Raw genomic sequence first — 26,959 nt, forward strand, 5'->3', positions numbered from 1 at the left:
CCAGCACCACTGTAGTATGAGCAAGTCCCCAAAATGGCAGCCCAGAATTGCCATGCCACAGAAGTTGACACCAGCCAGGCATGTAGACAAGACTACCTATTTGGAACTATTAGCCAATAAAAAAGCTCCAAAAAACACAATGAAGATAGCCAATACCGAGCTCCAAAAAACACAATGCACAAAGCTCCAAAACACACAATGAAGATAGCCAATACCGAGCCTAGTTAATGAAATATAAACCCACAAACCACTATGCATGCCATACTCAAACAGTACCACATGTGTCAGCTGCAAGGAGATGGGAAAGAAAGCAAGACACCTGGAAGTGGCGCCATGCAACGATAAACAGATTACTTACAGGGGGCTCATATGTGTATTTTACACTGGCGCATACACTGACAGAAATAAGATTTCAGAAGGGTGGGAAAGAGAGAAACTGCTGGAATAACAGAGAAACCTCCCAGGGGGGTGAGGGTCCCACCAAACCACATGTACCTGGGATACTAGGTTTGGGTTTCTGAGGAGAAACTGCAGGCTGGAGCCTTGCCAAGGGGGTGAGCACAACAAGTCCTCTTTTTTATGAAGGCGGCTTTTTTGGATGAGGACATTAATATACTGGTACACACACACTTTCCAATGAAGCTACCCAGTTGTTACAATCTTGGCTAGGGAGGGACACAACCATCCAGGGAGTCAGGATTACCCAGGCTTGGATGAACAAGAAAGACTGGTACCTTCTTGGGAGTGGCAGTGCTTTCTGGCCACGGCGCTGCAACAATATTCACCATCGGAGCGGAGTTGTGAGGAGAGTTGGAGTCTGCAGGAGTCCCTACAGTCTTTCTCTACTGTCTACTACCATTTTGGGAGGACTTATAAACTCCTACCCAGGGCAAAGCGGTGAGCGGAGTTGTGAGGAGAGTTGGAGTCTGCAGGAGTCCGCGGGATCCGCGGTGATCAAGGAAGTAATGGACAGTAATGTGAAACCCTCACGACACACTAAACACACAGAAAGGAAATGTGCCAGAAAGGAGCAGCCTGAAGACGCTGCCTCAGAAACTGAAGCGGACTTGAGCCGCCGACGGCTAAGAAGCACCAAAAGCACATCAAAGGTCGCGAACACAAAGGACTTCCACATGGCCCAGACAAGCCCTGTGCAAACATTAAATCATATGCCCCACATGCCCCATAGCGTACAGATCACGAATGAGGACACCCAAGAAATACAAGAAATTCAAGATTTTCAAGATCAACAAGAAAGCAGCTGCGACACGAGTCACTTACCCTCGCGCTATGCATGCAGCGCCCAGCCAACCGCCATTGCGGCGAGCGGGTCTCCGATGAGGGCTGCTGAAGGGTGGCCTTTGTCGGACCATGAGAGGGAGCACTGCATCGAAGAGGGGGCCGGCAGCGGGGGGCCTGCAAGCCGGCAGCCGCGCTCCTTGCCCTTCCTGGATCCACGCTGGAGCCGCAGCCGGTGAGGGGGGAGGAGCCCGCTCCACATGAGGAAGGAGGTTCTCCGAGACCGGCCGAGCAACAGAAGGGGACCGGCACAGCAGCCGCAGAGGGGAAGAGTTTGGAGCCGCGTACAAACGAGGCGGCCCGTTTGGCAGCAAGCTACGGGAGGGAAGCCCAAAACCAACCCGTGGATCACTATGCAGATAATAAGAAAAAAACCATTACGGTGCACACCGAACCTATAGTTCCACGGAGCACAGCACCTCAGTCCACAGAAAAGACCCATCAAGATGTAAATGAACCGATAAGCGCAACCATGAGAAAAAAAAAAGACAGTCCTGTCATTGCGCAAGATAATGACAAGTGCGCTAATGATCAGGAGACGAATGAGGAAGAAAACTCTGAGTCTGAGTCTGACTCAGAGGCGAGCCAGGCTTCTGTAAAAACAAAAAAGAAAAAAAACAATACGAAAATCACCACACAAGGAAAAGCCCAAACGAACACTACCACTACCAAACAGAAAACTTACAAGAAAAAACAAGAAAATGGTGAAGAAAAAAAGATAAAGAGTAAAACAGCAGTAAATAGGCACCAACAACCATAGAAAAGAAGCGTCGCTCAGCCCCTATGATGTTGGGCACCTTGAAAGCATTTTTTTGCAACCATCAAAAGCGCAAACTAGACGCAGAATTAGAATTATCCAACGCAGAAATTCTAGAAGAGGTGCAGGAAATTATGCCAGCGAATAAGTTGCGCAAAACTGGTCCAGCACGGGGCCATGATAGAAGTGTACTTACAGAGGAACCCCGACCCCCCCAAAGCCCATTGTTAAAAGGAAAACCGATACACTAACCAAGCGCCAAGGGGGCCAATCCTGCCACCTACTCCGACGAGAAAACATCTGGTCTCGAGCAATCAAGGGGACAAGAACAGTCCGCCAAGCAAAGCAATACAGCAAAGGGAGCAACACCAGCAGGATGAGGTACGCTCAAAGCTCCAGGAGGAAGGAACTAAGCAACGTGACCACACACCAGGAATCGAAATTCCTCCATCCAAACAATTGGATACATTGAAGGTCTCCCAGCCGAACGGCAATCGCTTTGACTGGACCAAAATCCACCTCAGTACTAGTCAAAAACCAGCTACCCCAGCAAAAACGGGAGATCAGAACACTAAGAATTACTGGGGCCAGGCGAGCAGCAGACCAACAGTACTGAACATATCAGAAGACGAACAGTGTGGAAACCACTCATGCGACATTACGACCTTCGAGGCTTCAAGAACACTGGGGAGACCAGCGACAACGATCCCATCTCCTAAGAACAGACGGTTGAGTGAAATATCCACAAAAACACAAAAAGACTCACCAACTAAAAAACCTGACATGCTAACGGTGATGCCTGCTATTTCGATCGCTTTAGCCCCATTCTGCAAACTCTATGAGGCTATAAGAGATGGAGTCCAAGGCAACACTTCGATCCTGGCAAGTTTAACATCAAAAATGACTTATATTGAAGGTTACATCACCGCCCTAGAGGAAAGAACCAGTAACCACCAAAAAGATTGGGGAAAAAAAGTAGAAGACTTAAACAAGCTGTAAGAGTCACTTCAAGCATAGAAGAAAAACCAATTGATAACAGAGAAATCAAATCAGGCCCAGACCAATGTTAGAGATACGCAGAAAGAAGCAGACACCCCGCAGGAGGCAAAAGAAAAGACATGCGAAAAATACGACGCAACAACCAGACCGAGCTCCACTCTATCAGTGAATCTAGGAGCAACAACCATCCCATCCAGAAGAAACCCGGTGGTTTTAAAATTAACCAGCAAAGAACCAGAGATCACGACGACACGAATGCTCACTGAAGGTAGCCAAGAAACGAAGAAGCCTAATCACAAAAAATCAACCCAAGAAAGTTTACAATCAGAATCCACGAGGCCACCAAAAAGGGCGGGAAACACTATCAGCTCCCCAAGAACAGTAGAGGACTTCTTGAAAGATACAGAGTCGATGAACCTCTCGCAACACTGGGAAGTCTCCTCTGATGACTTAGATCAAGAGGTGTGCATCATGGAATCAGGAAAAAAAAAAAAAACACAAAAACCGCAGGCCACGCCACCAGCAGTAAAAATGACTGAAAGAAGGAGCAAACTGCAGTAAAAGAGCCTCAAGAGACAAACCCAGCTATCCACGAAAAAATGATACAGAACAACAGCGAGACAAAGATTAAAGAAGACAGGCGAAGATTAAGAAGGCACGCACCACCAGAGCAAAGCAAAGAATCAAAAAGAATCAATGACCAGCAAAACAAAAAACTCAAGGGCAGAAGAAAAGGAATGGATATTCAAAGTAGAACAATCTAAAAGATTTGAAGAATACATGATTCTGAATAGGAAAACAATCCTAAAAATAACGAGTAAAACAACTACACTGAAAGGTATCAAGTCTGATGACATCAAATTAGTCGAACCATATCATAGAGGAAACACAGCTAAGGCATACCTTCACATTAAGGCTGACGGAATCCAACAAATAAACTCGAACGCAGTCAGAGAAATGGAGCAACTTGGCTTCTTACTGTCAGAAATAAAACTGCCAAACGCGAGAGAGGAAAAAGCGTGCCACACAAAAGGCACAGAAGAACAGAAACATCGATTCATATCCAGAACGGAAGAGTTGTACCAAGCAAAACGGGCTGGCAAAGGGCAGGGGGAAAAGATACATTTCTCCGTAAACCGGCACGCCGTAAGGAGTTTCAACCTCATCAGCATCGCCAGTCCAGTTATGACAAGGAAAGTAAGAAGCCACAAGAGAGAAGTGAAAGACATGATAAAGGCCAGCGCGATCAGACTACGTTGTCCAGACCAGAGGAGCACCAGAGTCATCTCTCCCATACTTCCAAGACCACCTCACGCAAGTATTCCGACAACACCAGAGACGGAAATGTAAGAAAACCAAAAGCTGCGAAAACAGCGCAAGGCCCGTGGTCATGGCTCAAATCAGCCCTGAACCCGAAACTAGAGAGATAGCAACGAAAACGGACCCCAGAACCCACTCCGATAGGACCGGGGCATGACATCTACAGAGATAGCTATAGAAAGACACACCTTGGGATCATGGAACACGAGAGGTCACGCTCATTTGACAATTGCGGGTGACGTCGATTTAGGCGCCCTGGACATCATATGTCTCCAAGAGACTTGGCTGTCAGAAAAACCAACCCTAGATGGTTTTGTAGTGGAAATATCTCCAGCAGTTAAGGGCCTGCTGGGCCATCCTTCGTCAGGTCTCCTGACAGCAATAGAAATGGGTTCAGGCTTATCTACACCGAGAAAGTTAATGGAATCATATGAGATGCTGGTCATTTTGACAACATGGAGCCGCCAAACCACAAGTCCAGAACAGGAATTCACCACCCAACCAGCAATAATAAATACATATTGGAACCCCCAACGGGCATCTACAAAAGCCTACTGCAGGAAAATGGGGGAAACTATAGACCTAATTTATGCGGAGTTCGAAAAGATTGACATCATCGTGTGTGGCAACCTAAATGCAAATTGCAACAAACCCGTCAGCGACAGAACGAAACGGCCAACACAAGGTACCACTTTCGAACGCCGAAAGGCCTGGGGGGCGGTTTGCAAACAAAGGAACCTGCATAACACAGCATCACTGTTCCCCAAACAAATGAACATCCCAATGTGGGAAAACTCGAACTCTAAAGCCACCTTGGATGACATCTACGCTTCCCAAGGTCTCCTGCTCACTATTCTGGAATACAAAGTCCAAAGGACCGCGCACAGTGACTACAACCTTCTGACTTGCACATAGGAAAGAAAGCAACCAGTCAAACAGACATACAAATTCAATGTGGAGATGAATAAGCAACTATCCAGGCTACGTCTGACAGAATCGGACGTCCTAAAGATAACTGCGAAATATGTGCAGCCCGCCGCAGCAGAGACACCTAAGGGTGAGGTAGAGCGTCCAAACTATCTGCCCCTGCTACTACCTTACAGAAGACCTGCATTAGGTCAACAGAACAAGGTGGCTCAACCGAAGCACGCATATGACAAATTGCTGGCTGAAAAGAGGAAAGTGGTTCGGAAATGGAAAAGAACAGCAAAAAAAAACAACCACTAAAGAAGCATGGGAAAAATGGCAATTGGAAACAAAGGCGTACAAACACTGGCTAAAACATCACAGACTTCTCCTTTACCAGCAAGACGCCGAGAAGATGCTGAGAAGTCTAAGCACAAAAAGAAAATCGAGCGACTTCTTGGCGCTAATAGAAACAACGAACTCGCCCCAATTATCCGATATCTCGAACGCTGTTTCAGAGGAAAAATGGGAAATATACTTGACGGCCCAATTCGATCTACCGCAGGGGAATGGACCGGAGGAAGAGGAAACTACTAACGCACCATGGGTTGACGTATTGAATACGGAAGAAAATGAAAAAACCATCTGCAAACTTAAAACATCGAGAGCCCCCGGCCCAGACCGCCTGACCAATTTAGACCTGAAACATTCACCGAAAGCATGGGTGGGGGTAATCAGCAAAATCTTCACCCACTGCAGGAATACCAAAATGATTCCCAAAACCTGGCTCAATCCCATAATTGTTCCAGTATATAAAAAAGGTGGTAGAGAAGAGCCGGAAAGCTACAGACCTATAGCACTGCTGGACATTGTGGGTAAAATCTTTGCGACACAGCTCCTAAATCACTTCAGAAGATGGGCCAAAAACGCTCCGTGCAGCGATACATTCCCAACAGGCTTCCAAAAAAACAGAAGCACCGCCATAAACATCCTACTGATAAACATCTTGAAGGCGAAAGTTAGAGAAGGAGCACCAAGAGTGTATCTTGCATTTGTAGACTTATCGAAAGCTTTCAATAAAATAGACCGGACAAAACTGTGGGTCAAACTAAACAATTGGAAATGTCCAGCACCGATTTGAACCCAATAAAAGCTCTGCATGCTGAAACCAAGATCCGAGTGAAATTAAATAAACAAGGAGTATTGTCTGAGGAGATCGCAGTAAAGCAAGGCGTCAAACAAGGATGCCCCTTAGCTCCAGCGCTCTTCATCGCTTTCCTCTGTGACTATCAAGCAGACGAGGAACAAATAAGAGCCTTCCCATCTAAAATCGGGAAAATGAAAATATTGCGATTCCTGTATGCGGACGACGCCATTATCATCGATCAAACACAAATCGGCCTGCAACGGAAACTAACGAATTTGGCGAGATACACAAAAGAGAACAACCTGGAAATTAATATAACAAAAACAAAAGTACTGGCCCTGGAAAAAACAACAAAGAAGACGCATAGGCAGCCGAAATGGTTTCTAGACAAAACAAAAATTGAAGTAGTCAATCAGTTCAAATACTTGCACCAACTAAAGATCCCCAACTATAACCTAAAAACAGCAGGAGGCTCCAGTTTCCCAGTGCTCGCAGCACAATGTTGGAACACCCTCCCTCCTACAATTAGATATTAGATCGGTATCCGCATTCTGGCCATTCAGAGCTATGGTTAAATCATGGCTACTAGCCTAGACATCTTGACTCTCACCGACTCGACCGGCCAGCCGCCGCTTTCTATATGCAATATAATTGTAATGCAATCAGCAATGCTTACCCTATCTACAGCCTATTTAGGACCAACCTGTAACCCGGTCCTCATTCGCCACTGCAACTATTTTGTGCCTACTCTCTGTACATACTCTTCTTGATATATTCTACTTTTGTATGTAAACATTCAGAGCCTGAACCAATGTATGCTCTGTCTGTTGTATTATGATGTCTTGTGTAACGATATGTAACTCTGCTGTGCACATGATTATGCGCCCAGCTACCTGAGGTTCGGGCGCACTTTATAAATAAATAAACTAAACTAAACTTAGGGGTGACCATCGATGGATCGGCCAAAGATAAAAGTGATGCAAGACCAGCCATGGAGCAAGGTGACGGCAAAGGTTGTACCGTCCATCATACATAGTATGGAAGCATCATTAAACATCCCTAGTTCAATATGGCAGAGGCTGAAAGGCCATGTCTGGAAATCGGTTCTGGGCTTACCAAAGTCGACATCCATGCCTGCGATCAGACAAGAACTGGGCCTCGTTTCCCTCGCATCGATGGTAGAGCAAAGCAAGATGAGACTATTCAGAAAAATCCTGACGACAGACACTCTGCCAATTTACAGCATCATAGCAGAAGAGCTCAAGAGCGGCGCATGCAAGGCACTAAATAACTGGGCATCAAGACAGCAAGAAATTCTGAGGGAAATAGTATGCTCGGAAGAAGATCTGAAATCCAATCCAGACAGAGTGAAACTGAAAATGGAACTGATGGATTGGATTACGACCATTGACACAGCCAGCGTCAATAAACTATTGACTCATCTCCCACCAAAGTTTAATAAAGTCAAAAAACTTTTGAACTACTGTATGAAATTTCCTAACAAAGGTATGCGACGTACGTTCCTGAAAGCAAGGCTCAATCTGCTAACAACGCATGAAATCCTGGCGATTCGCTTTCTGTCCACAGATAACAGTTGCTGCCTGTGTAAAAACAAAGACCAAGTGGAAACACTGAAACATCTGGTGCTGCAGTGTCCCAAGACGCAACAAAACAGGGACATATACCTCAAATTGTGCTTGCAAGGGGCGGTAACGCTGGACGAAGAAGCAGTCTGGAACAGGTTAATTTCGGGGGAGACAACGAGATGGACACTAACCACGGTGAAGTTAATAGACCTCGCCTTTAAAATGATAAACCACCTATCACCACTCACAGGACCATTATAGGTCGGGTAAAACTCCGGACAGACTCCTTTCGAAGTGTAAGATGATTGTAAACGACAAATTAAGAAACCTACAGGACGAGACAAACCTCACTCGTCAGGACTTGTGGATCCTTAAGCTTCGAAGACCCTTGTAAAAATCAAAAAACATTTTTGATTAAAATTCAAGTGAAATAAAAATAAAAGACTGGTATTTTATGGTGGAGAAAAGCCAAGTGTGAGCAGAGCAGTATGTACTTCAAATAGACAATAGTGAGCAGGGCACGTCTCTATTATCCCGGCAAAGATTTTGGGAGTGAGCTGAGAACTGTGTCACAGAGTGTTGACACAAAGTGAAGAGAAAACAATATCCCAGAGGTTATGCCGGAGGGTTCGGGACCCAAGCCCCCTAAAAGTATTCTGAACGATATAGATCGCTGCAAAATTTACAAGAAGCAAGTTGAACGCTATACTCCTCAGTATGTGTAAAATAGCAAAGCAGTGACTAGGTCAAGAAAATTGCATCAAAGAAGTGTGCTTTTAGATATAATCAGGAGACTGCATCTAGACTACCAATTGTGTGATAGGTGCTACAACTCTGAGACTGACTCTCAAGTAGTGTGCCAGAGTCTGCAAATTATCCCACACCTTTTGCATAGATTATTCAGAGAACTTAACACCATGTTATGTTGAAGAGAATCACTTAGATCCTTTATGCATTTACCTCATTACCCATCCTTACAAGTGCAAATGTCATGTTGAACCATACCATGTGTTGTATGCTCTGTTGGTTAACATACAAAGTAGTACTTCTTAGCGTATTCAACTGATACATTATACAACTAGTCTCCAGAAATCGTCTGTACTAGGCCCCCAACAATCAAATCCAACTGTGGACATTTAGAAGGACTTTAATTGAAAATGCACACCTTGACTGCTCAACTAAAATTCTTGATGTAGAGTATATATATTTGAATAAGCCTCAATGTCTACAGGAAATATTGAGTGCTCTAACTTCCTTCTGAAAAAACATACACATTTGTGCACATATTTGAAAGGAAAAATAGAAACGAAACCATGCAGGACGAATGTACATTTTGTAGAATATACTTGGACCTAGATTTCAGTGTAATCAAATAGAAATTTGACCAAGATGGCTTCAAAAACACACCAACTCCCAGAGAGCGTGTAAGGGTTTTTATTTTTATTCCAGCAGTGTGCCTAATGGCCGCCCATGTCTATCTACGCTAGGAATGGGTAGTTCCATCCGAACCCAGCCGTCCCTCAATCCCAGACTGGTACTAGACATTGGTAACCCCTACCGTCCAAAGCAAATATCTGTCTTCTGGTGATGGACTAAATGTTAGGCCTTTTATACCTAAGCTTCCTCAGAGACCAATCTACAGGTTCCTTTCTGATGGCTTTCCCCACAGGGATGAGTTAAGGATTGTGACTTTCAGACATTCAGGTATTTATGCTTGCTGTTCATTCCATGCACTAATGTTACTAACCCTGTCTCTGTCAATCTCCCTTATCTTGTCCTACTCTCCTCTGTCTTACTCCGCCCACCATCCCTCCTTTCTCTACCTTTCACTTCCTTCTCTATCCCTATAATGTTCCTCTCTCTCTACAATTTACCTCCACCCTCAGGTCTTACTCTGTTACTCTCTTCCTACCATCTCCACTATATTACTGCTCTGCCTGCTCCACATTCCTACGCCTCTGAACTCTCCACACCACTACTACTCGCCCCTCTCCAGATTACTACTACTGTCCTCTGTGAGGAACTCATGGTGGCAACAGTAAAGACAGACACAAGTGATCTCAGTGCATTAAGCTGAATATGCAGGTTGGAAAAACACCTCCTCTAAACCTAAATCTAAGATGGGAGCAAGCTTCGATCATCAAATGAAAAATAAGGCAGTCCTTGTGGCGTCTTGTCAAATCAAAAAGGGCCTTTACTTAAAACAAAAGCTATTGCCAAACCTTACAACTAAATACTAAAAGGGTGTGGGATAGAATTCATAAAAAAGAAGTGTTCCCAAACAATATGTCAGGATGCAGTAGCCAGGGTCTCCTTTCCCACCTTTTGAGCACGGTACAAGGTGGGACTTTTGAGCACAGCACACTCTTGAGCTCCTCAGCATGAGATGACAGTTCAGGTCTCAGACATCAGCAGCCTCGATGGCCAAATCTCTTTTCTATCAAAAAGTCTCTTGCCTCCGAGGGTCTGATGTGTTCAAAATAATAAACAAAAGTTCCTTTCCGATCGTACTTAGGGTGACGCTTCTCCACCCCTTGGTCCCCCTCTTCTGGGCTCAGATCCACAAACAGTTCTTAGCGATATCAGGGCCTTTGGTGGTTAACTTTCTTGTTTCTGATGGCCTGATAGGTTCAAAATGACAAACAAAAAGTTATTTTCGGATTGCACTTGAGATGATGATTCTTCACCCCTGGATCCCCCTCTTCCGGGCTCAGACCCCTCTCAAATATCAGCCTCCCTTCTGTCGGGTTCACTCTGGTTTGTATTGAAAACGATTTCTCGGTTGCATTCACATATCGTTAGGGTGATGGCTTCTCACCCCTGGACCCTCCTCTTCTGGGCTCAGGCCCCTCTCGAATGTAAACCTCCCCCTGTCAGGTTCACTATGGCTTGTATGCAAAGATATTTCCACCTTTCGTAATCACAAATCTTAATATCTTTTTAAACAGTTCACTGTGGACCTCCCTCTGCCGGGTTCACTCGTGTCAACACAATGTTCATTGGGACTTTAGAGTTCACCCCTTTCCATCGGCATACCTCCGTCGGGTTCACTCTTGCCAACTTTTATTAATCTTACAATATCTTCGAGTTTATTATGATGCAGGATTCCCTTCCTTTAGCTGTACAATTTCAGCTGGTCAAAGACTTTTGACTGTACAGAGGATTTTGCTAGACCCCTATGTGACCACTTTGACCCCTATCTCGCCACGTTCCCAAGGCCTTCTGATAATGCTAGTTTCAACAATAGGGTAATCACCCAGAGTCTCTCGTGTGAGCACCTACGTGGTGCCGGACTACTCTGCCGTTGGTTTTCCCCTCTCGTATTAACAGTTCTTTGTACTTTTGTTCAAATAGCCGTTTGATACTTTTGCTCAGCAGAGCACGGTTTCTTATCAAAACTCCCCTCGACTCAACGGCTGCGATGAACCGCGTGGCTTTTCTTGTCTTTGGAGTCAATGTCAGTACCACGGTGTCAAGCGTCTCTGCCTGGCTTGGTTATCAGTGGAGGAGGGCCCCGTGTACCGTTGACATCTGCTGCAATACACGCTGGCTATTGTTCACGGTCATACCTTTCCTTCCACAGAGGCTTTGCAGGCTCGGGTCAGAAAGGGCAAGGTCGCTTCTCTCCTTGTCACCCTTTTCGTTTCTCGCCGCCTTTCTCCTCTTCTTGAACTGCTGTACTTGGATAGCGCAGTTATTGTGCGGTCTGCCTTGCTCATATTGTGCTCTTGTGCCCCATCTTTTATCGCTGGGGGGAAGGGAAAGGGCTGTCAGGTGTGTGTGATTATGGTCAATTGCCTAACTTTGCCTGACCCTTGTACTGGGATATGTTAGGTAAATGGCTCTAGTATTAGTCCATTGTCTTTTGTGGTGTGCGAAAGTGTTCGTGGTGAAAAAGGGGGGGGCAGAGTTTCTGAATAACCTACATGATAGGTTGGGAAAACGGTGGTGAAAGAAGGGGGATACTGCTACTCACCCATCAGTGTCCCACTTCCACTCCCCGAGGACGCCCTGGATCCAATAACGATTGCCCTGTCCTGGCCACCTGGATGACAGACTTCAGGGACTAATAAGTGAGACCCCTCCAGATTCCTCACACCTCCAGGTTTCTCTCTGCTCTTATATTCACTCCTTCCTGTCAGCTCTTCAGTCACCCTTTTAATTCACTCCCTACTCTTTCATACCACTCCATTCACACGCACACATACACTCACATTCACTTTCAGCACCACTTTCTTTCACAAACCAATACCTTAGCTTGCACACTACCTGTATAATCCTCCTCCATGCTTCTCTGCACTATCCTTTCTCAGCCTGGTCTCTTGGTCCACCTCTGCTTCACCTGACCTCACCCCGATCAAACCCACAACTTCCAGTAACCCAGACTTCCTTTTATAGTACCCTTCTTTCCACTGACTATCCCTCCCCACATGTTCCCCGGGCCAATGTTTCCCTGTTCTCCCCTATCAGGAGGTGGCACAAACAACAAAAGGTACAAAAGGGGGTGTAAGCCCCACCAGTTTCTCTTGTGCAGGGACAACAGCATTCTGTGGTGCGGCCTGTGGAGGTGAGTTGTGGAGCTTGAGTCCCAGTTTATGCAAGGGGTCCTTTGCAAACCTGTATGAGAAGTCTCTATCCTCATCCACTGTGGCAACCCTGAGTACAGTCTGCCATTCATGGACCAGGGAGGATGGTCCACACCACTATAAAAGCATCGCCGGAGCAAAGTCTGATATGTGTATTGAAAGTAGAGTAGCGCTGGTGAGAACAGACTTCTCATAGGGGTTTGCAAGGAGAGGAGTGAGAAAGACTAATGAGCGGAGAAGAAAGTGAACAGAAGGGAGATGAAGTGCTCAGGGGCAGGAGAGGAGGAAGGACAGTGTTAAAGGAAGGTGAAAGGAGTGGAGAGTAGGCAGTAGACTGAAGGGAAAAGAGATGAGACCTAGAGACGGGTGTAGTGAGTGGAGGAGGGGTAGGAAAGGAGCTTAAAGACCTGGTAAGGGGAACTGAGAGTGGAAAGACAGAGGAAGAGAGGGGAGTAAAAACAAGTGAGCCTCAAATGGAGAAGGAGAAGGAGCAGGGGGAGATGGGACGAATCTCCAAAGGAAGAAGAAGAGCAGTTAAGAGGGAAGATGAAGAGGATCCAAGTTGTGAAGGGTCTCGAGTAGGTGCAGAGAGGAGACGAGAGATAGAGAAAGAACAAGACCAGAATGTTGAGAAGGAATACAATGAGGCTTTCAAAATTGGCACCTAACCACCTCTTGCTGCCGGTGACTGCTAGTATCGGCCTCTGGTTGCCCAGAACCCACATTCCCCCGAGCAAACAAGATCTCTCAAAGCCTAACTCAGCTCTGGCATCATTCAGATGGGGATGCACCACCTATGGATGCACCACTTACAGAGAATTAACCTATTCAAGAAAAATTGACCAACAGAAGTAAAGTCCTGCAATAAATACCTCCTTTTTGATTTAATGGAGAACCCTTCATTCATTTACCCATTCTATTCCAAGAACTGTGCTTATTTATGTTGTAAAATAAGCCTGTTCATACCCCCATTTCTCGAGTACTGAGCTGCCAGTTCATCCATCGGCTGTGAAATAGAATGTTACAAGGGGGAGTAGCAGAATCGGGCTTGCTATTTCCTGGTGCACCCTCTCCAACACTACAAGTAGTTAGCGCATCCTCCTATACCACCTTCCCCCCCCAAAGGGTTGCAGCGGGCAGAGGCAGATGTGACCTATATTGTTGTGAGGACACCATCCTCCATCCCGGGATAGGCCTCTCTTGTTCACAGGGATTTCAATTGCCATTCCCGGGGATATAAATGGACATACTGCTCCAAAGTCAGAGTTAGCTCCTTACCATACGATTGTAGAAGGCTGAGGCATAGACAGGGACAATAGAGGGGATATACAAGTGTCACTAATTAACAAGGCATCTGCCCCTTTTCCCAATAAAGCAGGAGACGGTTGCTCAGTTCATCTGTGAATCAATCATCTTTCCCACAGCGATAAAGGAGGCTTTGGGATTATGTCAAAACAAGCGAGGGAGAAGGAGTTTGTTTCCACTCATCCCAGAAATCTCTGCAAGGTTGAGTGTAATGGACAGAACGGGTGAGACATCACTCTGCTCTGGTCCTTTGCAAAAGCATTAATCTCCCTTGAATTTTCTGGCGCCCTAAAATATTGATCAATCTCTCTCCCATGCCTCTGTGCAAGTCACAAGGAAGAAGGACCCTACAAAACATGGCCTCTTTATTGGACACTTTACTTTACTTTAATTAACAGAAAGTTATATTATATGTTTACCATATACCAGATTCTATCTCCAACCCTACATAAAACAACTGTGAGAGAACGGCCTCATTCTTACTTCACAGCAACTCATTAAGGATTGTTAAACATCCCTGAATTGCTTTTATTAGCCCAGAATGTATCAAGAGACCAAGTGTTTCTGCGAGACCTGCCAATTTGTCAGAAGTCCTGCCACATCGAAATATAAGAGGAGCCTTCAGGTAACCCCTGACCATCATTGATGTCCCCTAATGCCACTTGGGAATGGATATTATGCAACCTTTTGACCTCTGCAAGATCGGCGAATCACTATTTCATGGTCACAGTAGATTATGGTACAAGATACCCCAAGTCTGTCCCCCCTCACAAACAGCACAACAGAGCAGACACTTAGTCATATGGTCCTGTATTTTCTCCAGCGTGGGGGTTTCCACAAGAAATATTGACAGTTCAGGGTTTCAGATTCCTGTCACGTCTAAAGGAGGAAGTCAACATGTATTGCAAATTAAACCTCTCCATATCTATACAAAGGCCACTGAACCTTTACAAACCCTTTTAAGAACACTTGTAGAGGAAAACACAAAGAATTTGAAGCAATTGCTATTCTTCACCATGCTTGCTGTCCACAAGACTCTGCAAGTGTCCTCTGAGTTTTCTCCCTTCTAACGGGTGATGGCAGAGAACTCTGGTATGTGCTTCACATGTTAAGAGAGAGCTGGGAAAGGCAAAAGGGCACTGGGCTGAATACTGGCCAGTTCCTGCAATTAACCAAGCAAAAAATTACCCTAGTAGGTGATCTACTCACTAAACACTTGACAGAAGCACATGAGAAGCAGAAGAGGCTATATGTTGGCCAGTCCTTGCTTCAGAAGATTCAAGTCAACAAAAAAGTCTGCATTACCCAAATAAGAAAACAAACGCCAGGCTCAGTGTAATGGTCCTTCAGTAGTGCTGAGTGACATCAATTATCAGGTAAAGGAAACCGACCAGAAAAATCCAACTCAGGTACAGTATGTCAACTGGCTGATAGCCTGGAAGGACCCCAAAAACCCGAGCAGAATGGATCATGATTATGTCAGCTTAACAACTGACTCACTTCTGAATGCAGTTCAGAAGATGTCTCCCAAATGTTGAGACCTCACCAGAGACAATACTTCTTTGCATTTCTTGATAATTTCTGAAAGGTCTTCACTAAAAAGCCAGGCATGGTTACATTTGTTTTCCCCACATCCATACCCCGCTGGGGAAGATAGTACATATGTGTCCTTATTCGTTACTAGAGCCCAAATCACACAAAAGTCCTGAATTTAATGGCTCTGAAGGTCACTGAACTCTCGCAGAGTCACAGGACTTCTTCAATGGTTCTAGTGGGCAAACTATTGTGATTTCTGTAAAGTAAATGAGATCTCCCGCTTCAGTGCATATTCCATGCCCATGATCGACGAAATGATTGAAAGGATCTGAATTTTCTCTTATACCTCAACTGTCGATTTAACAAAAGGGCACTGAAAAATGTGTTTATCATGAGAAGAAAATGAAATACATATTCTCAATGAGCAATAGACTATTCCAATGTAAGGTCATTTCCTTTGGCCTACACATGGCCACAGCCATATTCCAGTGCCTCAGTCATCAAATCCTGCGATAACACCAAGCATATCTGAGTGCCTACTTTTATGATATTATGATTTACAGTTAGACTTGGGGAGAACATATAGGCCATCTTTACCTGGTGACACAGGCACCCAAGAAAGCTGGACTAAAAGCCAAGCCCAACAAGTGACATCTGGTGCTCTCTACAAAGAACTGCTTAATCTTCCATGCCCATAAAGACCTAGCAGAGGCGCAGGAAGGTAGAGAGCAGACCATTCAATTCAGCTAGCACCAACAACTAAGAAGGAACTTCAAGACATTCTGGCGTTTGCAAAATGTGTGTCATGGTTTTCTTCAATTGAGGTCATTTGGGAGCAAGATAGCCAACCGGAATTCAATGGAATGAAATGATTCAAAGGTGAATGAAGAATTAGAGCATTGTCTGTGCCATCTCCTATTCCTAATCATGCCGAGTTCTTCCAACTCTTTCTATTACAAATCGATGCCTCCAGAGTGGGTCAGGGAGTGCTACTGTTGTAGCATGCTCAGTGTATTAGCATTCTTCAGAATGTAGAATGTTATACTGATTGAATTCCATGAGTAAGGGTTAGAGAAGAAAAAGACTGACAGATGTGAGTGCTGAGGTACACCAGCCGGTGTAAGTAAGAAGAACAAATAAAGGAACATATAATTCTTCAGATGATAGTGACATTATTTCAACTGTCCAAGTGAAAAGGTAGATGCGTACGAGCCACTATGTATGTTAGCAGGAAGCTCTCTGCCTTGGAGAAAACCTTTGCTAAAACAGAGCTAGAGTGCCTTACCATGAAGTGGGATATTGTGGCTCTTAGATACTATAGTACAGGTTTCCAGTTGCGAGTTATAATCAATCATGCTGCAATTGCATGGCTAGCAAAGAACAAAGAAAGAAACCCTTTGGTTATTGGGTGTCTTCTTACCTTGCAAACATATGCATTGTCTTGATCTTCCAAGCAGTGTTTTAATAAAAAGGAGATAGATGTCATGAAATGCAATGTTACAGGTGAGTAAATGACAATGGGGAGATCATGGGGCCCATGCGCCAACACCTGCTACCTAATGTGGTGCCTGGATTAGAAATAGGGAGGGTCCCCCAAGTTCCCCAGACCATCTCTTACCTGTGGTGTTCAGCCTGTCACTCTGACCCTTCCCCTGTATCCCATCGGCCACCTGTTATGCAAGACAATAGCTCTGGAAATGTCTTACATGCTTCAACCTATATTGCTAAACAAGGTCTGCAGGAGTTAGATTATCTCCTTCCAGAACAAATGCCAGAAATACCACAGATGTATATGGAACGTCATTTGTCAAGCTATGTTTGCCATTAACACTGTGTACAAGAAAATCAACCTGTAACAATGGAACACACAAGGGAATCAATAGCCACATGCCCCTGACTTTTGTAACAAACAAATACTAAAAAGTGGTTTCTTATCCAGAGAATCCTGAGCGCACTTCCTTTGATAAAGAGCAAACCTTCGAGGAACCCACTCAGCGAGCAGGAGATGCGCTATTTCAACTGGCTGCCAAACACAGAGAGGTCAGAGCAGTACGAGAGCCAAGATTGCAAACTCCCTTCTCGTTGGTCGCTCTGTGGACTCAAGCTGACAAGTGTAGGGCTGTGCACAACAGGTAAGAAAGATGATTTGAATAACTTCCTCCTGTGGTTCCTGTGCCAGAGCTGAGTGCAATCTACCATTCGAAAAACACAGAGATGAGTCCGTGTCACCATAAACACCTGCCCAAATCACAGCCAGATGTGGGTATTGAAATGAGAGCAGTACTGATAGGAGGTGAGGAGGGAGAGGAAGGTGATGTAGGAGAGGGAGTATGGAATGGAGAGTACAGGTAACATAATGGAGTGAAGGTGGATCAGTGGAGAGGAGGGAGTAGGCCAAGTGTAGAACGAAAGAGAAAGGAGTAACGAGCAATGGAGAAGGGAGTAGCATGTGGAAAGCATTGGAGAGACATGGTGAGGGGTGTAAAGAGTGGAGAAGGCATAAAGTGGAAAGGCATATCATGCAAGGAGGTTAAGGGAGAGAGGGGAGTTAAAACAAGTGAGGAGCAAGGAAAGGAGAAGACTGGAGTACAGATGTGTGAAAAATCTAATTACCCCGAGGAGAAAAGAGATGTTAAGAGGTGTGGTGAAGAGGGCTCAACTGTTGTGGGGGCGCTGAGGAGGTGGAGAGAAGAGATAAGAAAGAGAGAGAGAGAAAGAGAGAGAGTGAAAGGGAGAACTAGATCAGGAGGTTGAGAATGAGACTAGAGAGGCCCTGAAAAATAAGCACCTAACCACCTCTTGATGGAAGCAATTGTGGCACAGTCACGGCCAGTACTCAGGCGTTCACCCTTGAAGATCACCAGAGGCAAAGCATTGTCCAGAAATGGAATATAAATCACTCTAATGCCAAACTATGTAAATGATTCAGAAAATAGCGAGCCCAAGGATGTGGGTAAATCAGGTCTCAGTGTGACAAGAGTGATAGCCATTCTATCCAACCCTTCTGTCCCTATCCCCTATTTGTAAATTGGCTTGCTGATATGGTGCAGCCTTTTGAGGGTTGCTTAGGACAGAGTGACGATAGCCACTATCAGAACTGAGCTAAAGAGAGCAGTCTCATTGGGAGAGGCAAGAATAATTCCAACATCAAGCTGTAGAAAGCCGACTTAATGTCAAGTTAGAAAACCCAAAATAGTGACAAGATAACAAAGTAGACATTAACTTTACTCACAAACATTAGTAAGCCAGGAATTTCAGATAGCCAAAGGTGTAGGCAAAGCTAGGCATTTTAGAGTATTGGTGATGCCTAAACAAGGTTAATGTTTGTCTCCCATACCCAAATCACTTCCAATGCGGTTTGAGATGAGGTTTATACGGCCAAGCTGGTACTCCCTAGTGGGCCATGTTAGTGGCACTCTGGGTAGCTACCTTGAGTTGCTCTGATGTAGAACAGCCCTTGAGATAAAGCTGCACTATGTCTTAAATCACATTAGCCCCCGAGGCGCGGGCCACAGACAATCAGGTCCTGCGGATTGTGGGCTGAAACCTAAAATCTCAGCCCGCATTCCCAAGAACCCGCAGGCTGCCTCTCCTGCCTCAGGCAACATTTTAAATATCCCACCCTCCTCCCCAACCCCACTTACCTGATTGCGGCAGCAGGCACTCGCTGCCACCACAGCTTTCCTTTTCCATTCGCCATGGTCATAGAAGAGGTGCTCTGTACGGAGCCCCACCCTCTATAACCATGGCAGCCATTTTAGATCAGTATTTTTATTCATTAAATGGGACAGCATGCAGCGTCCCGTTCAATTAATGAAAATACTATTTTTTTAGCACCCCGGGTTACCGCTTTGGTAACCTGGGGTGCTAATGGCCTTAACACCCTGTTGCAAAGGCTGGAAAGGGGGTAACGGCCCATAGCCCTCGTTAACCACCCTCGCTTCGCTCGGACTGTTAACTTGGGCTGCCTGGCCGTTAACCCTCATTCCAGCCCTTATCACGTGACAATGGCTACCTAAGAAATGAAAAGGAAATCAACAATGAAACGTAAGTCATTTGTTGCATTTTAAAGAAACACAATTGTCAAAGCTCTGGAGCATGCCTTGTCTGATGGAAATTGGAAATGCTGCTGCTTTGTAATTAAATGCTGATCTTAAATTAAGGCTTTTAGTTTGCCAAAGTATTTAAACACCACATTTCTAGTCAGTATGACATGAAATGAGATTAGAAATATAATATGAATCATACATCCATGGTATTTCTTGACCGGATTAATATCTTAACACTTTCATCGTATTATTAGACGAAAACCCAAACTGTCTGCATCCGCATTGGGGAAATGTTTAAAACACCTCGATTTACACAAAGAATGCAACACTCCGAAAAGAAGAACACAATGGGTTGATAAATGCTCTGCAGCAAATGGGACAATGATGCCAGCCATAACATTGCACAACTAACCAACCGTTAGCCTTAAATGAGATTTTCAGTTGCAGAATATGTACTTTGGTCATTCCTACTTCAGTCCTAGTATGACATTTATTTAATGAACAAAACCAATGCTTCGGTGTAGACAGTAATGCTAGTCTCTCCTGTACGGGCTAGTGTGAACAAATTGTCTTTGTTTCGAACTCTGGAGCTAGCCACATAAAGCCGACCAACAGAAAAGCGGTTCCAAGTACTTTGAGTTGGAGTGTTGACTTTGCACAGCAACATTATTGGTTTCCCGATCTACAGCCGAGGCAGCAGCGACCTCAACATAAGTGCCATACGTGTAAGGTTGAAGCATGTAAGCTACCTACTGATGAGATGGCATTCATTCATCAACTTCCATGGGAAATGAACTTTCTGTAATTATCATGAGAGATTTGCCACGATGTGATGGGCAACGTCATTGCGGACGCTATTGAAGAGACAGACATGCACTGTTTCCTGTCACCTGCATCACTACAGAAGCACTGTATTGTGTCACGCGCATTACTGCAAAAGTGAGTGCCGGTTATGTCAGCTAGAATGTAGATAGTGTGGAAAGTTTTCATGAACTGCTGAACTTTAGGAAAAATGAGCGTAGAACTACGGCAGAACTATGAATCCGAACATGTTATACGTGTTAAACATGTTATACGTGTTACATTGTCTACACCATGGAACCTAACCATATGCCAAAAGTCTGGTTTGTAGTATGTTGGGAAGTATGCTGAACATTTCGAAAAGGCACACACATATATCCACACATTTCCCTTACATTTATAGAGCGAGATTAGCTGTACCCATACACCGATCTAATCACTCTCGTCCTATGCTTGTTTGCTACATGATCTCAGTGTAAGGAACAGAGGCGAGGATACATATACTGCATATAAATCAAGTAGTTGAAGGCACACTTGGTTATGACATTATTACACCGGCAGCACGTTTATAGCTGTCATTATGCCATTAACGCCTAGAAGACTGTGTAGAAATAACACTAGCAGGCCCTATACAGGGACAGTTTGATGTTACTTCTTGATGGTGCTAGCTCAAAGAGAACCCAGGAGGATGGGGGTGGGGTGTGAAAGGCAGGTAGTAAGTGGAAATGGCCAGTCAATGAATGAGTAAATAATCAAACTACACCCACAAGCTATGTCCTCCTCCTTACAGCCCATCTCCCTCCTTACTGTACTCCAATGCAAGCGTTTCAGCTTATAGATAGCGCTCAAGGGCCACATGATAGCCAGAACTTAAAACGAAAGCATGTCATTGTGCTAAAATATAAATTTGGCTCTTTTCAAAATGTTATATATATTTTCCTCATAAAAAGAACGTTGCACTTGTCAAACTGAGAAAAGTACATTAGCATTCCTAGAATTCCCATCTAAATAGTTTCTAATTCGAGGTTATCATTCTGCAATGGGAAGCTTGTTACACTGCTACATAACTATAAGATTGGTACAATCATACATCCTCACATAGAGACCTGATATAAACAGCAAAACCTATGCCTGCTACATAAATCGAGGTAACCTAAATGTACAAACAAATAAAGCCAAAAACTTAAAATGCTGGGATCAAAAAAGTGTGAACAAAGCTTTGTTTTTACAGTGTTTTGGAAAAGCAGCAAATCGCTGCACTGTCAGAGGGTGACAATTATGTATCTACTAGTGTGAAAGCCTGTGTACATGGGACAAAGTGCTGAGAGAAATGTTCCTGCATTGCACAAACATACCGGCCTTATATATTTCCTAAGGCATCAGCTCCCTCTAGTGGTGATAATAGGAGAAGCGGGTAGTCTCTATTGTGCAACTTGAAGTCTTATTGTTGTAGGCATAAGACAACAGCTACTCTAGGGTTGGTAACAGACAAAGCAGGCACATTACGGCTTCGAACAAACATCCATCTGGCCTTTTATTATAGAGTATGATGTATTTATTCATTGTTGATTAATAAACCCATACATAAAGTAAAATCATTTGGAGTGTGCTCATGTGCATTGGGGGAAGGGGAACAGAAGTGTGGCACAGATCATTCACAGCCTTGGACCATTCATATATGACGTTCAGCAAAGAGGGTGACGTAGTAAGTGCTACAGAGCCGTAAACTGAACTGAACAGAAAGGTTCAGGTTCACAGATTTGATATAGGTTGCCAAAGTAATAAGAATATACGGAAGGGAAAGCCCAAACTGAGCTCAGGACTAAGGGCTATCATTGGCGAGAAAACACAAGGGGGGTAGTCCTGGCTGAAACAGTCAAAGCTGATTGCAAGTAATTGGAATGCAAATAGAATTTAATATGTATCTAATCCTTTGTTATAGTACTTATTCGTATAAATCCAAAGGAAAGATGGGAAGGTACCAAGGAGAAAGGATATATACCACAAACACTTAATTAATATAAGACTGGGAGTATTTTTTATTTACTCTCCTCAGTCAAATGTTCATTTTTAAACAAACAAAGGTTGCATAGACCTGTAAATGGTACAAACATTGCATTATATAATATTTTCATTACTTCACATATTCAGACATGTAAAAAGCAAAAACACATTGATGCATAGATCAACAGAACATTTTTGTTGCTCTAACACAGAACCTTAGATGGGTCTGACAAAAGCCAGGCTAGAGGGTGACCAAAATAGATCAGGCGTGAATAAGTGTGGAAGAGTGAAACAAGTTAAAGGTCCCTATTATAGCAAGCAGCTATATCTCAAAGAGAATATACGGAAGGGAAAGCCCAAACTGAGCTCAGGACTAAGGGCTATCATTGGCGAGAAAACACAAGGGGGGTAGTCCTGGCTGAAACAGTCAAAGCTGATTGCAAGTAATTGGAATGCAAATAGAATTTAATATGTATCTAATCCTTTGTTATAGTACTTATTCGTATAAATCCAAAGGAAAGATGGGAAGGTACCAAGGAGAAAGGATATATACCACAAACACTTAATTAATATAAGACTGGGAGTATTTTTTATTTACTCTCCTCAGTCAAATGTTCATTTTTAAACACACTTATTCACGCCTGATCTATTTTGGTCACCCTCTAGCCTGGCTTTTGTCAGACCCATCTAAGGTTCTGTGTTAGAGCAACAAAAATGTTCTGTTGATCTATGCATCAATGTGTTTTTGCTTTTTACATGTCTGAATATGTGAAGTAATGAAAATATTATATAATGCAATGTTTGTACCATTTACAGGTCTATGCAACCTTTGTTTGTTTAAAAATGAACATTTGACTGAGGAGAGTAAATAAAAAATACTCCCAGTCTTATATTAATTAAGTGTTTGTGGTATATATCCTTTCTCCTTGGTACCTTCCCATCTTTCCTTTGGATTTATACGAATAAGTACTATAACAAAGGATTAGATACATATTAAATTCTATTTGCATTCCAATTACTTGCAATCAGCTTTGACTGTTTCAGCCAGGACTACCCCCCTTGTATTTTCTTGCCAAAGTAATAAGGTCAGATTATTTAGGGAGTGGGGGAGAGTTCACAGCACTAAATGCAGTGGGAAAGCACCCCGAGTCATCATAACATTCACAAGCTCACCCTCCATCGGGACAAAGCCAGAACTCCAACAGATGTAACATCATAGATCAAAGTCATATTCAGATGAGCAGCCAGGTTTCTAAGGCCAATGGGGAGATTGTTCCATGGGGTTGAGCCTACTACAGAGACATTCAGGGCTTGATTTAGAAAAGAAATTTCAATGGGACTTTCCCATGTTAAAACATGTTTATAAATCAGGCTCTCAGTATCTCCTGGGCTATAGCTTCAGTCTGTTGCACAAAAAACTATAGATGCTCGTCTCCTAAGCACAAACTCATTGGAGTTAAAATAAAAACAAATATGTCGCATCCCTTAGGATAAAATCATTTCAGTTACAAAAGTTGCAGTTCATACAGTGTGAACAATCATTTTAAATGGACCTGTGTAAAATGTGCTTCTGGGTGCCACCCGCTTAAAATATAGAAAATGAGAACATACATGAAGAGCAGGAAATTGAATGTTAGGCTTGCTAAAAACCAAATATTTTTAGGGTTACTTTACAGATCGTTTCCCGACCGCTGGAGTCTCTGACACAGAACTCTTCACTATTTACCAACATAAATTGCGTGTGCCAAAGTGGCAAAGCAATAGACCTGGGACTGCACTTCTGATTACAACACTACCTGTAAGTCTACTGACTGACCACAGGGGAGAGGTTTAAGCAATTATCGAAACAAAACGGGCAAAGTTATTCACAAGACTTTTCTGGGGCCATTAAAGCCTCTGCAGTGGGCAATTCCTTCTGTGGTTAAGTGGAAAAGGTGATGAAGATGAGGTTGCAGGCAGGGCCTGCGAGCATTGAGTGTAGCAAGCACCTGCACTGACTTCCCACTGCCCCAGGAATCCAAATGTTTAAAACAGATTTTGAATAAGGGTCAGACCTCCACCACATAAGGTACAGACACCAGACTTCCATTTTCGAATGTAAATGCAACAGCAAATTGCCAAGATAGAATTTCTCAATTATGAACTGAATCGCATGCGTCAATTGCTCATCCTTACCTGATGCGACAAAAAAATGATTTCTCCTCCCTGCGATCTTGGGTGGAAGAATCTGAAAGCATACATGGAAAACAAATCAGAAATACTATGATCTGAAATAAATGAAAGCCCAAAAATCAAGGTAATAATCAGCTACTCATTTCATTAAAAAATAAATAACGTATTTCTTCTCTGAGAGCCTGGTTTATAATGGTGTAATCCCTGTTGAAAAAACTCTCTGAATCGGAATCTAACTCTGTCTCTTTTTCAGACTGTGCCTTACTGAACTGGCCCATATCTTTTTTTATGTCAATTCAAATTAGAATTTACATTTAAAAAAAGATAGTCCACGATGAGCAATTAATGCAACGAAGCATTCAAAACATAGTTCCACTGGCAAGGCAGTCTGATAATTTCAGGTATTTCTAAACTTTGTTTTACCCTGAGCCCCCTTGAGCAAAAATAATGTTTGCTGGGTCCCACCAAATTCTAGAACTGTTTAAATGTTCTAATCAAAGCAGTCAACCGCCATCTTGTTAAAAGAGCCACATGCGTCCCTCGGACATCCTCTGCCCCAGCCCCAGTGATTGTAACTTTTTTTTGCATTGATTGGTATTTTATTTCTATCGCGCTCGTACACAAGTGTTACAGAGCGCGATAGAAATAAAACAGAAGTGTTTCAGAGGACTTCCTATGTCCTGCCTGTCCTTCCTATGTCTTTCAAAGGGGCACAGACCATGTCTCGTCCCACAGTTTCTTCTTCGACGCAGTTATATAGTGCCCCTTCTCTATTCCACCTGTCAGTGAGCTGTGGGAGATGCTGGGAGGGCAGATGCAATTCAACTAGTCAGTTGACTTTAAAAGCCAATTCTGGTGCAAAAACAAAAGTAAAAAAAAACCTAAATCCCCATGGCATCAGAAGTCATTTACTGCATGCATTTGTTTAGCCGTTTGTTTTTCTAAACATCCCTTCAGGATCCGCAAGGGGCTCCAGGGGTCCTACCACCTTGTCCGCACCATCTGTACTCACAATGAAGTTTCATGCAGCTCTGCTCCACCTCAGAAGGAACAAGCAGACTTCCAATGGAATGCAAAGTCTAGTGCCATGGATATTTGGATCCACCAGCAGGTGGTGCTGTATAGGTGCAGAGCATTGAATCTGTACAGCCTTTTTACAGAAACCTACAAACATACATAGGTCTTTCCGTGGATATTTCAATTGCGAAAAATCCCTTTGCAAAATACCCACTATGCAGAAAGACTGCAAATGAAAATGAGACTGACAAACTGTGAGATTTCTACTGTGACAAGAGAGAGGTTAACTGAGAGATGGTAGCGTAGTGACAGTCTGTGAGTGAGAGTGACTGTGAAACTGTGACTGAAACACTGAAATTGTGAGACTGAGTAAAATTGAGCATAAGAGGCTGACTGCTAAAGGAATGAGACTGAAAGATTGTCTGGGAAACTGGCTGTGACAAACTGAGACTCAGGGAATGTGACTATGGGAATGTGACAGAAAATGTGCCTTACCCCTGTGATTCAAACTGGGAGACACTTTCTGAGACTGGGGGAAAATGTGTCAGACTGAAATGGTGACAGAGATGCTGTGACAGAGCAACTGTGACTGATATTGAAAGGCTGAAACAAACTGTGAAAGTGTAACTGTCTTCAGGACCCATAACTCCCAGTATGGCACCAGGGCGTGGACTATAAAGCTATCATGTCCTTATCTCCCACAGGAGTGGGGCAGTAAATCAACCTGGAATGGTGGCTGGGAACTTGCTAATTCCCAGCAACCACGTACACAGCGTGATGATGAGGGAGAGGCAGGACTTACAAAGGAGCCCACCCACTTTTGGAGTGTCCAAGCATGGTTTCTGAGTGACAGCGTTGGGCGGGGGGGGGGGGGGGGTCAAGAAAAGAAGATGCTATACTGCGTCTGCCAGGTGCGGCCGGTGATTATTTTTTCCTGGGGGGGAGTGTGGGGATTGGATCCACCCGCCCACGAACTAAGGAAAGGAGTAGGGGTGTCAGATTAGAGGGAGCACCTCGTTGAGAGCTACTGCTCTGGCTGCATGACTCTCAGGGTGCTACTCCCTCTGATCATGGGAGTGCCCTACCAAAAGCCCTGTAGGGAGTGGCACTGACAGCGGGGATTTTAGCACAGCGCTCCAGTTATCAGAGGGAATGCTGGGCTGAGAACCTTGTCAGCAGAAAACTCCCACCTGTGGGAATTACATGATATCCCACATTGGGCAATATCTGGATTACAGAGTCACACGCATACAATCTCTTATGGCCCAGACATTGGCCAATGGGGGAGTGCCACGTCATAATTTAATAATAAATTTAATAATAAAGACCCCTGCTTTAATAATTATAACATTCTTTCTAAATGTGCATCAATGTTTGAACAAAAACTGCTAACGAAGGCAGCAGACATGGAATGAAGTTCAAAAACAGAGAACAGGAGAACTGTGTTATTTTGAATGGCTGATGAATGGGACCTT

General features: G+C 44.0%; 1 protein-coding gene across 1 annotated transcript in view; it reads right to left on the reverse strand.

Annotated features, from left to right (window-relative positions):
* LOC138492881 (period circadian protein homolog 2-like) overlaps nt 1-26,959 on the reverse strand; it is a 344,827-nt gene that overhangs the window by 246,212 nt on the left and 71,656 nt on the right. The window contains 1 exon segment of the mRNA XM_069620199.1: nt 24,471-24,522. Within this exon segment, the coding sequence (XP_069476300.1) occupies nt 24,471-24,522 (52 nt within the window).

This window comes from Ambystoma mexicanum, chromosome 10 (assembly GCF_040938575.1).
Source record: "Ambystoma mexicanum isolate Mex_15411 chromosome 10, UKY_AmexF1_1, whole genome shotgun sequence".
Taxonomy (NCBI): Eukaryota; Metazoa; Chordata; class Amphibia; order Caudata; family Ambystomatidae; genus Ambystoma; species Ambystoma mexicanum.